Source organism: Octodon degus, unplaced genomic scaffold (assembly GCF_000260255.1).
Source record: "Octodon degus isolate 3935 unplaced genomic scaffold, OctDeg1.0 scaffold00138, whole genome shotgun sequence".
In the NCBI taxonomy this organism is placed as follows: domain Eukaryota; kingdom Metazoa; phylum Chordata; class Mammalia; order Rodentia; family Octodontidae; genus Octodon; species Octodon degus.
Window position 1 is genome coordinate 2,472,632 of NW_004524714.1, and position 11,910 is coordinate 2,484,541.

The following is an 11,910-nucleotide window of genomic DNA, read 5'->3' on the forward strand; positions in this document are numbered from 1 at the left end:
CCCACCCACAGCCATACTGTCAGGGGCATGAGTAACCTCACAATGTGTTTGACCCCTGACTGTCACTTCTCAGCTGATCTGGATGAGAACAGGCACCAAGGGAGGAACTGGAGTGAAGAGAACAGACTCATCCTCAGTGTGAAATACTTTTGAGAACACAGATAAGTCTATGAATCCCAATGAGAACAGAAACAACCCAAAACAGGATCATAATTACACTCAAACTTCTATCTTTCCATACTCAAGCAATTCGCACATGTTGCTGGGGCTATGTACAAGGTCACAGAATCATAAATAACGGGCAGGAGTCCATTCGTTCCAGAGCTCATAGACTTCCACAGCACAGCGCTTGCACATGAACTCTCCTTACAGGATACATATATAAGATACTCTTTTTAAAAAACACAATGCATTATTCTCTTTTGTTTCAAACGAGAAGAGGGCATCATGAAACACGAGAACGCAGCGCGACAGAGCCGGCCAGGGCGTGCAGGTCTGGGAGGCAGCAAAGTAACCAAGGCATCGCGCTAGGGAGCTGCGGAGCACTGTGGGGAGCGGGTTGTGGTTTGGAGGGGTGGCTTATTTTTTAACTGCTTATTTCTTCATCTGTTTTATTCAGTTTCTTCAGCGTGTCCAGCAGTTTCTGTGGGGTGAGAATATGCGTGGATCCTGGAGGAGGGAGAGAAGACAGTGTGTCTGTTCTGGCTTTAAGCGCTTTTCCTTTTTCAGCTTCTCCACTCCCAGATCTGTGCCATGCCCTCCCCCACCCTGGTACAGGTCCAGGGGAAGCAGAGAGGTCCTTGGGGATGGGGTCTGGGCCCTGCCACAATAGGCCTGGGAGATGTTTGGGGACTGTGGTTAAACAACACATCATCTGGCTCAGGCACAGTCCCAGGCTACATCGAAGAACAAGCCATCGCCACCTCTCTATCAGAGCCCAGCACATCTGCCTGGTGATGGGGCAGCTGCTTTTCTCATTCTCTGAGCTCAAGGTGAAGCCAGGGAGAGAATTTCAGAGTATGGCCAGGGGAGACAGGTGGATAGGGCAGGGGCTGGTAGGGGGCCATGTGTGGGAAGGATGGTACCTGGCAGGGAGGACATGGGTGGGCAAAGCCCCTGGGGAAGCCACTGACCTTGGGGAGCCAGCTGACTGGTCCTGCCGTGGCGGGGGACCTCAGGTGTGAGAGGGGAAGGGTGGGGACCTGAGGCCTTACCTTGCAGAGACCGTGCATTGTAAGATTAGAAATGCTTGCCAAAGTTTAAGCTAATGGAATCAGAGAGACTTCTAGTGCAAAAGTAAAAAATAAAAAAAATTAAAAAATGAAGGCCTCTTTCAAAAGGAGAGAGAGAAATCTAGTAAGTGCAGTAAAAAATGATGCATGGATTGTGTGATTTGGACATGGACTCAATCAAACAGAAACGAAGTGACTGGTGGTATGTGAACATGAGGCCTGCACACATGCAGCAGTGGACATCAAAGAAAGACCCTGGAGGGAAGGAAGAACTAAACAAAAGTGATCCGTGCTTGAAAATGTGCCTGCCTGGAGACCTGGGGAGGGATAGGCCTTCGTGGGAATAGAGGAGCAGAAACCCCAGATGCCAGATTTCCCTCCAAGGCAGGCAGAAGAAAGCTTTGGCTGGCATGTTGGGCGTGACTCCACACCAGGACCCCTATGCCTCTGCCCACTGCTCGCTCAGCTGACCAGGTCTGCTGGCACAAGGACCTTCTTGGTCCCTCCAGACCAACAGAAAACAGGTTATATCCTGTCCATTTTGAGAGGCATCTGCCAACGCCCCACCCTCTGCAACTCCAGCCCTGGCCCTGCTCACTACTCTGAGTCAGGAGCCGGCCTCTGGTTACTTCCCACAGACACTGAGTGGAAGCCCCGAGGACACAGCCTGTCCGTGCCCTGCTCCTCAAGCTAACTCATGATCCTGCAGTCTCCACAGCTCCTAAGCAGATGTGGCGCAGGTTCCAGGAATGTGTCCCTGGGTGTTTTTAAAGCACCCCTAACTTATCGATCTTCCCACAAGTCCTTGTAGAAGTCAAAGGCTGCTGGACAAATGAGGTTAAAAGACATATACAAGAAAGAAGCTCTGAAACATGAACCCCTCCCAGAATGTGGCCTTCCAGACCTCAAATCAACGCAGTCTGTGTGTCTTAACATGGGGAAGGTCTCTGCATACAGGCTAGGCAGGTAGCTGGGCTTCTCTAAAGGCAACAGGCAGCACACCTGCCACAGAAAACTGTCCTGGACATACTGCTCCCCTGCTAGGCAGCTGCGTCCCAGGAAACAAGAAGGCAGACCCAATTTTGAGGATAACTCCAAATCCCAAGGGGTTTCTCTGGTCCTGCTGACACATAAATTCAGCAGTTGGGAGTGGCTGAAGAATCCATAGTCTAGAATTTTTGGTTATTATCTGATTACAGACCATCTGAAGTTCCCTGTCTTGATTGAGAAATAATTTTAGGACACAGTCTTGATGACAACGAGGTACATTTCTGGGCCTTCTCTTACCTTGTCTCTTTCTTTTTCTTTTTCTTTTTGGTGGTATCAGGGATCAAACTCAGGACCTTGTACTTGCCAGGCAAGCACTTACTCCACTGAGCTATCTCCCCGGCGCCCCTACCTTGTCTCTTTAAAGGGACTAGACTAGTTAGTATTAAATTAAATCGCCTCAAAGCTAATTTTTGACATATAGTTTGTATCATTTCAATAGTGCTGAGTGAGCTTTCCTCTATCATAAACGCTGTAAAAAGAGTGCAGTCCACAAGGCACATTTTACAGATGTTCTCATGTTGGACCTACACGTGGTAACCACAGCAGCCTTCCAGAGAGAAGTGGCAGGTGGTTTCCTCAGCTCTGCCGGCTGACGTCACACAACCAGATGGTGATGGAACACAGCAGGCACGGTCAAGGGTTTGAAGCCGTGAGCAACACAACAGGCTCCAACAGGACAAAATCCTTCCTCTACACTGACGTCAGCTGGACAAAAGATGGCCAATCACCCAGCAAGGCTCACACAGACCTACAGACCCTTGGAGACCCCAGGGGCAGGGGGGAGGCAGGCTTGATGAGCAGCAGCCTCGGGGGTGTGGTGGTCGGGCCGCTCCTCCCCCCACGGGCACAAAGAGGGCAGGCCGGAGTTGAGGTGTGCGTGCTTGGGGCAGCTGGCTGCACAGAGGAATGTCTGTCCTCCAAATTCTGGGCTCTTGGGGGCTTCCTGGGAGAGAGGAGATGAAGTGATGCTTAAAGCAGCTGGGCTCTGAACATGACTCCAAATCTGAGTCCTACTGAGAAGGAAACGTACCTCCCCCATTCTGGGATAAAGCAAAAACATGGAAAAGGAAAAGGCACAACAGGCAAGGTTATCCCAGCACAAGGGAGGCTGTGACAAGAGGATCGCTGTGAGTTCAAAGCCAGCCTGGGCTACACTAAGGGAGTTCACAGCAAGCCTTAACTGTATGTCCAACCACAGAGTTAGACACTCAGAAGGTGTCACTTCATGACAAGTCAGAGGGCTCATGGGCCGTCAGCAGAACAAGGGCTGGTGGAATCTGTACTTCACCTGTCCACAATGTCCACCTGAGATCCAGACCTGGGGGTGCTGTCTCAGTGAGGGGAGAAGGAGGCACTGGGAAGACAAAACTATGTAAGGGAGACCCTATCTCAAAAAAACAAAAAAGGCTGGGCATTGTGGCGCACACCTGTAATCCCAGTACTTGGGAGGCTGAGGCAGGAGGATTGCTGCATTCAGGGGCAGCCTAAAAAATACAGTAAGACCCTGTCTCAAAAAAGAGAACCCCCCAAAACCAACCCCTGTCCTCCCAACCCAAAGCACTTTCTCCCAAGTGCTTTGTGCAGCACAGTAGATCTAATCCACACTCTAGTTTTTTGATTTGTTCCTGACAGCCTCTTCAGCTAACCTATCTCATAATTGGTTCTGTTGGTTCAAATCAACCACAGAGTTAGACACTCAGAAGGTGTCACTTCATGACGAGTCAGAGGGCTTATGGGCGGTCAGCAGAACAAGGGGTGGTAGAATCTGCATAATTCACCTGTCTACACTGTCTACCTGAGATCCAGACCTGGGGGTGGTGTCTCAGTGAGGAGAGAGGGAGGTACTGGGAAGACAAAGCAAGGCATTGTCACCCATGCAGAATGTCTGCTGGGGACAATCACTGTTGAGCAGGAAGATTCATCTTTTAAAGATACACTGCCACAGAACTGATATTCAAGGAGAAAACTTAGGCCCTCTGGACACCTGGGGCTGTCATAATTTTTCCCCTTGATGCTGGGAATTGAACCCAGGGCCTCCAACATGCTAGGCCAAGTTTTCTACCACCAACCTAAATCCTCAGCCATGAGTCAGTCTGAAATCTGCTCTCTGGCTCACTGACACCAGGGCTCTGGGCTTCAGTGTCCTAATTGAACCCTGTAAAACATAACGTTGTCACTCAACTATTTTAGAGGCGAGAACTTAGTGCACAACCAGAATTTGTGCTTTCTCTGTCTTGACAACAGCAGAACCCCAGCGGATCAAATAGAAAACAAGGGAAATCCTACAAAGGAGAGGCTTCTTTGGAAGCAGGGACCCCAAGCATTAATGCCAGCAGGATCCTTGGGGTGCAGGTCTGTGATTCCTCTGGATCTTGCAAATGGCCTGTTGTCACTGCAGCTGGCAAGTTCTCGAGGGTCTTCAACACATCATGCAGCAGATGCTGCCCACCTATCTGCCAAATGTGCTCAGAACTACATGTCTCTGACTAACACCTGACAAGATGCTTCTAGGGAATGATTTTTACATTTTAAAATTTTTTACATACCAGGGATTGAACTCAGGACTTTGTGCTTGCCAGGCAGGCACTTATGCTGCTGAGCTATATCCCCAGCCCCTAGGGAATGGTTTTTAAAAGATAACTGCTTCTATTTCCCGCCCATTGGCCATGCTTTCTAGAGGAAGGTGAGCCCAGGCAGGATGGGGGCCAAGACCTGGGGTCACTACCAGCTCCTTTCTGGCTCATGGCCATCTTGGAGCATGCCATTCCTTTGCCAGACTAGAAGAGAGGAGGAGCTAAGGGCAGATGCAGGACTACTTTCTTTATAGAAAGGAGCAAGCTTCTGATGTAATTCAGTCAAGGTTCCGCTAGAACCTTCTCCTGCAATTCCTCAGAAAGACAGCGTGTGGGGGTCTGCGTGGCTTGAAGCATGTTACTGAGTTACACTGTGTGAGTACCAAGAAGCCTCAGGGTGCACCAATCCTACTTCAGAAGTGACTTCTGTCATGGAGCAGCAGGGCTGAAGTCCAGTCTTCCTGGCCCTGTGCCCAGGTTTCTTCCAACTGCTTATAGGTGACTCAGGCTCTGTGGCTCACTGGTCCATGTCTCAGCTCAGGGTAAGTGGTATTTTCAGGGTTCATCCTAAGTGGTGTATCCAAGTTTCGGTGCACAAAGGAGGCCTCATCATGGACTATGTAACAAAGCTGAGGACTTATGCTTTAACAGATCAGCCAGCCACTTAAAACACATTATAGGAGGTGTTAACACTTGCGAAGGATGAAGGGAGATGAAGGAATGAGGATGAAGAAAAACACATTTTGGATCATTTACCAAATAGCCAAGGGGTTTCTGGGTACCAAGCTTGGTGGGAGAGAGGATATTTTCATAATGCACAGAGCATCAAGAATAGATTTCCCTGAAAGGCTTCAGACCTCACCCAGAGACTTCAGAGGGAGAGTGGGTGGTCACTGGACTGCTGCTGGACTCACAGGAGAATGAAAATAAAAGCTGGTTCTTTTTTTTTTTTTGGCACAACCAGGGACTGAATTCAGGTCCTTGCGCTTGCCAAGGAAGAGCTTATTCTACTGAGCCATCTCCCTGGCCCCTAAATGCTGGTTCTTAAGAAAGCTGGTAACTACAACATGCCAGTTTCTGGAAAGCAACATTGGACAAAAGCATTGGGCTACATGCTGCTCAGTCTTCTCATTGAAGACTGGAGTCCATTAAGCCCATGGGGACTTGTGCCAGTCACCCTTAACACCTGTCTCTTGGGAAAGTGCCTGTGATGAAGGTATTCATCCATCCACCACTGAGTTGGGCCTTTTCTCCACTCCCCTCCAAGCCTTCCTCACCCGGGTAACCATGGGCATCTCCTTGGATGCTGCCGTATCCACATGGCTTCACTCTCAAGCTCCTGTACCATGCTACCACCAGGACACGTAATTCCCTATGGGAGCCCTCAGCACACCCCTCAACTTCCAGACCTCTGAGCACTGTTCATAAGGCTCCATTCTACTGCCCTGGTTTAGCTCAGTGACCTCCATACATGCCCAAGGTATGAGTGAGCTGGCAGGTCAGAGTCCAGAGGGGGTCAGGACGGGTATGAAGGCAGCACTGGACACATTTTCAATCGGTGTTAAGAACTGCAAGCATTTTCTCATTAAAAGAAAATTAAAAAAAAAAAAAAGAAAAAAAAAAAGAAACCAAAGGGAAAAATAAAGAAAAAAAGAGTGACGGAATAATCAAAGAAAACCCTTCAGAGTGGAAGAGTTTCTTTTCTGTAATAAGCTGCTTTTACTTTTTTCTTTTGCTCTCACTCCATTGTTGGAGCCTGATCCTCAAAAGATACCCTAGAGGACTCCCTGAAGTCGGGGTGTCTCAGGTCCATGAGAAATTTGGTGGGAGTAAGAATATGAGTAGAACCTGTGGGAGAACAGAGGCCAGCTGACTGCTTGAACAAAGGTAGGTCACAGGAACATGCCAATTTAGGCCTACGTTGTCTGCAGCCAATGGGGCGTGAGGAAGCAGGACTCACAGGCAGGCATGCATGCACACAAGCAGCAAGCAGCAGGTGTGCTCAAAGCAGATGAGGCCACACTGGACACCAGCTATCTGTGCGAGGCCCCTCCATGAACCTGCATGGGCAACTTTTTACCCCCGGGTTTCCACCTCCCACCAAGGAACCTCAAGGCAGACCCAAATGGGAAGATTAAGATTTATAGCCAAAGCCTGGGTGTGACAGCTTTTGTCCAGAAAGCTGTGTTTGAGCTTAAAATTATTCAACATGTTCATGCAACACATACGCAAGCAGAAACCAGAGCTGCACCATTTGGGCCTATTCCACGAAAAGGAGAACAGGTACAGGGTGAACTGGCAATTAAGACAGGAAAAGCCTGAGGGCCTGGGAAGGGAAGTGTACTGTTCCTGTTGGATGGCAGCTCGGAGAAGTGCTCATGGCTGCATGTCCGTCTTTTGGAGCCAGCAGAGGCCAGCCATGTGATTGTCTATGGAGCCTGCACCCTTGGACAGCTTCAGTGAATGCTGTGACTTGGCTACTCCAAATGAGGCATAAAACCTAGCACTTATTGAGGTGATGACTGTGCCTGGGTCATGGCCAGTAGTAGGCACCTGTGGGTAGGGGGCAGGACTTCCCTGTAGCAGTTCACATGTAAATGGCCTGTGAGGCCATCCTTGGGCTGCAGAGAGGAGACTGGGGGTGTGGGGGGAAAGCACAGTACATCCTTTCCAGAGGACAGTAAGGTCCCGCCTCACGCTTTCCCCAGCATAAGAATGTTCCCACAGAGGCCACAGCTTCTTGTTGACTAGAAAAGGTGAGAACTTGCTGGGGGAGCCCTAATGGAGTGTGGCATTGAGGCTGGTAGGTCAAGGGCACTATCGCCTCACACACTGTCCAGCTCCAGCTGGTGGGCAGAGGAGGACCTTAAGGACGACCTGCTATCTGAGGAGCACCAGTGCATGGGCCCAGTGCTGGGAACCTTGCAGCTCTCAACTCAGGCCTAGATCAAGGTTGCAAGTGGGTGTTATAAAACTGATTTTGTTGGGTAAAAGGAATGGCTTCTTGGAGAGGATAAGTCACTTGGTTGAGGTGACCCCACAGTGACAGGTAACAGGTTTTAGACTGAGTCTTCGATCAGGTACTTTATAACTCAGCACCGCCTTTTAGCAAGGTCAAACAAGAGATGGAAACCCTTTGCCCCTTAGTTTCTGCTACCTTGGTATCTAGGACTGGGTTTCACTGGGGCACTGGAGAACCTACGACAGAATGCAACACCAAAGCATGGAATGGAGTCTGAGCAATGAGGCAGCTCCTTCCTCTGGAAGGCATGTGGGACTCACCTATCAGCACCTCCCACTTGCCGTTGGCTTGAGTCACTTCATAAGCGCAGCGCATCTCATTCAGACTCACGCCCCCAAGGATGAAAATAATGAGGCGGGGGCCACTGCGGTACTCCCCTGGGGCCTTGTTCTTGTGCCAATGCCCATAGCGGGCGCTGAGAAGAGAGAATAGGAGAGTCATGTTCATCTGTACCTAGAGCATTCTTCATACCACAGTGGCTGTCTATGCCGTAACTGGACCCAAAATAGATCAGATGCTTGGGGTTGGCTGAATTCCAAGCCATGTGAGTACCTGTGCTGTGACCTTGTTACTTTCTAGAAGCATGCAGGCAAGAGACAGATTCAGCCAACTCTGGCATTGGATGGATCACATTCAGCGGCTTTCCTGGCACTGTGCTCATTCAAGTGTCTACTCCGGATCGCGTACTGTCCTGAGCTGGCCTGGGGCACTGAACTGTGAGGACAGGCCAGGGTCCTCACTGGTCCCCTGAAGGGCTCAGGCAGGTTGGGTCTCCCAGTACTGGGTTCTCAGGGAAAGATAGCCCCTGCCTGCCAGGAGGCTGAAGTTCAGAGAGTAGGTGAGTAAGAGAAGCAGGTTTGGTCCGTGCTGTGATGGAGGGGAGCTCAGCACGCTTGTATTCTGGGGACAGACAGAGGACAATGCCAGGTCAGGCACCACTGCCAGGCTACCTCTCAAAAAGCACAAGTGAGTCACTTTGCAGTGCAGGGGCTCCCTAAGTCTTTGCAACTCCCTCAGAGCATGGAGAAAGGGGTCGTGTCCAGGTTGGGAAGACAGGAAAAACGAATGGAAGCCAAGTCTCATCTGGAACTCAGGACGGCATCCCAGCTTCCCAACCTCGATGCATCTACAGCTCTGTCTCTGCTGCCTCCACCAGCCTGGCTGTGGCCCTGCTTGGGATCCTGTCTTTTATTCCAAGCTTGGCAATGAACATTTCACCTATGCCGCAGTCAGAGGGGATGCCAGTGCACAGATGCCACCACAGGCCTCTGGCCCAGAAAGGCTAAAACTGAAGATGGAAAGAAAGAAAGAGAAAACAGAAAAGCAGAGAAAGGGAGACCAAGGATTATGCTTCCTAGATGGTCACCCTGGCAACTACAGTCACTGGTGCCAGTGGTCACCCTCTTGCGGCACTAGCTTTGTTGTCCCCTGCTCATGTGCTCAGCCCCAACTCTTCTCAGGAGCTGTGTATGGAACCTGGCATTTTGGCTACTTATATTGGCGCTGTTTCCACGCTGAGGCTATGACAAACAGGCACTGTGAACAGCGTGCCAGGACTTCAACAGGGTAGTAAGGGAGAAGCAGAGGTAACACTTGGTTAAAGACCCGAGGCAGGGAAGTGGTAGGCTGTGCAGATACTTCCGGTGCATTTCAGGCAAAGGGAAACACAGTGCAAAGGACCTAAGGCAAAAGTGGGCCTGGCAAGAGGGTGGTGTGGCTGAAGCAGAGTCTGTGAAGGAAGGAATGAGGAAGGAGGCCAGGGGGCAAAGCTGTGTGCCTGTGGCAGGGACCTGGCTGCATGCGGCTGTGGTGGGGAGTAAGTGGGTCACAAAAGACAACCATGCAGCTGCCACCCAACCAGACCCCATCTCCCTGCTCGCCCTTGTGTACCCACCTGACGGCAGTAGTGCTAAAGGAAGCAGAGGAGCGGGTGGAGATATACGGGTAGTGCTTGGTATCAAGCTTGTCCTCGATAGTATCCTGCAGAGAAGACAGAGGTCAGGCCTGCCACCTACATGAAAAGGGAACCCAAGCAAGATGATGCTAGGAACGAGGGAGGCAGCAACACTGAGTCAGGTTTGTAACAACCTGAGCTCTCTCACCACTGCAAAGGCCCAGCCTACTGCTTACATAGGCCACACGCTGCACAACTGGCTGTTCCGCTGCCTAGAGTCACTAAGTCTACTCTTTACAAGTATAAAAAATAAATTAAGTTTTCTGTGTTTCTCTTTTAATTTTTTCTTATAAAAATAACCTATCTGAAGTTACACATGTATTCTGCCCACTGAATTCCTGATATTTGCCACCAGCCTGGTAGAAACTGGCAGGGGCAGAGTCGCTCCTGCAGCCTTTTGAGAGCCGATTGTCTGGCAGCTAGGTTCCAGCCAGGCCTGCTGCCTGGAAACCCAAATTCCTTCCAAGAGCCACTATGTGATGCTTACACATGTTCTTGGGAGCCTAGCAAGGCATGGGGCAGAGAACAAAGGAGGGAAGGAGACACAGAGGCTGGCTCCATTCTACTGAGCAGACATAAAATTGGTCTCTGCATGTTTCCCTCCACCTATCCTTTTGGATTGTGTGCTTTAAAAATAGGAAACTGGGGGCCTGGGAGATGGCTCAGTGGAATAAGTGCTTCCCTGGCAAGTGCAAGGGCCTGAGTTCAATCCCCGGTTCCGCAAAAAAAAAAAAAAAAAAAAAAAAAAGATAGTAAATTGACATATCCTATATATTTAAAATGTTTATTTTAACATATGATTCAGCAGGAACCTCAGGGCATTACAAACTAAGGGATCTTAGGCAAGTCCTTTTCTTCCCTGGATGCTAGTTTTGCTTGCCTGCCAAGTGTGGAAGTTGAGGTTATCTTGAGGTGAACCCCATATATCTGGCAGTGCAGGACTATGCAGATGCTTCCTAATACCAAGAAAGAGGCTGGGACATGGCAGGAATACCACAGAGCCACTGTGATGCCACCGTCTTTATCATCCTATGGTCAGCAGATGTGGGGCACCTGCTATGTGCAAGGCTCCATGCCAGATGACAGGCAATGAAGAAGACAGGACCACTGCGTAAGATGCCCCTCCACCATAAGCAGCACACATGCACGTAAGGGCACTCAACACTGTTTCAGGGGAGGAGGTCTCACTGCACTGGTGATCGGAAAAGTGGGGTGGCCAATGGGCACTCTGTAGGGAAAGCAGAATTCAGGAAAGAGTGAAAACATTCCAGGCAAGGGACTTGTTTAAACAGAGAACAGAGGCCTGGTCTTCTGGTGGGGGTGCTCAGAGAGAATGGAAGGAGTGGCAGGCCAGGATACAACACCTTGTGAAAAGCCTTCTACAACTGACACCTTGCTCATGTGACCTCTGAGATGCTGCCATGGGCCTGGCTCCTTTGGACACTGTACCATCTGAGGGCCTAATGCACATAGCCACATGTCCCAAGACAAAAGCAGCAAATGAATGACTACTGGGGGCTACATCTTGGCTCTCTATGAGCCCTTAGAATAAGGGGCACTTGTTCCATCATGGAAATGAGACCACAGGTGTCATGGCCTCTAAGAGCAAGTGAGGTTGGAAGCACCTGGCTCCCTGATGCCACACCCTGCCACTGACCTCCATGATATCCTTGATGATTGGGGTCCACCGTGAGAGCTGGTAGGTCTGCTCACTGATGCGCTCCTTCCGCTCTGGCTTGCTCCTACGGCGCAATGTGGACTGGAGGCAAGCACACAGGCAATGACATCAGATTCTGCGCAGGGGTCACCTGTGCCTATGTGGCCTCCGTTGGCCCCTGGGAATTCTCTAGAGGACTCCTTCAAAGTCAGCATTGGCAAAGAGTAGTAAGAGGGAAGGTTTTCCCCAGAATAGCATAAAATATACTCCTTTTAGGGCTGGAGTAAATCAGGTTCTTTAAATTCATGAAAGATGACAAAAATTGGGGCCAGGGAGTTGGCTCAGTGGAATAAGTAAGCACTTCCCTGGCAAGTGCAAGGGCCTGAGTTCAATCCCATGTTCCACAAAAAAAAAAAAAAAAA

The 11,910-nt window shown here is 50.0% G+C and overlaps 1 protein-coding gene across 3 annotated transcripts in view; it reads right to left on the reverse strand.

The window, feature by feature from the left end:
* Positions 1-392: 392 nt before the first annotated feature.
* Stxbp1 (syntaxin binding protein 1) overlaps positions 393-11,910 on the reverse strand; it is a 61,649-nt gene continuing 50,131 nt past the window's right edge. Inside the window, exons 15-19 of one of the 3 annotated variants that reach the window (XM_023701624.1) lie at positions 11,489-11,590; positions 9,772-9,857; positions 8,138-8,292; positions 6,579-6,703; positions 624-669 (exon numbers count right to left, since the gene is read on the reverse strand). In XM_023701624.1, the coding sequence (XP_023557392.1) occupies positions 6,594-6,703; positions 8,138-8,292; positions 9,772-9,857; positions 11,489-11,590 (453 nt within the window). In that variant the 3' untranslated portion in view covers positions 624-669; positions 6,579-6,593. Of the gene's footprint in view, positions 670-6,578; positions 6,704-8,137; positions 8,293-9,771; positions 9,858-11,488; positions 11,591-11,910 lie in introns of all 3 variants that reach the window. The other 2 variants (XM_004641548.2, XM_004641549.2) reach the window with 2 other exon arrangements.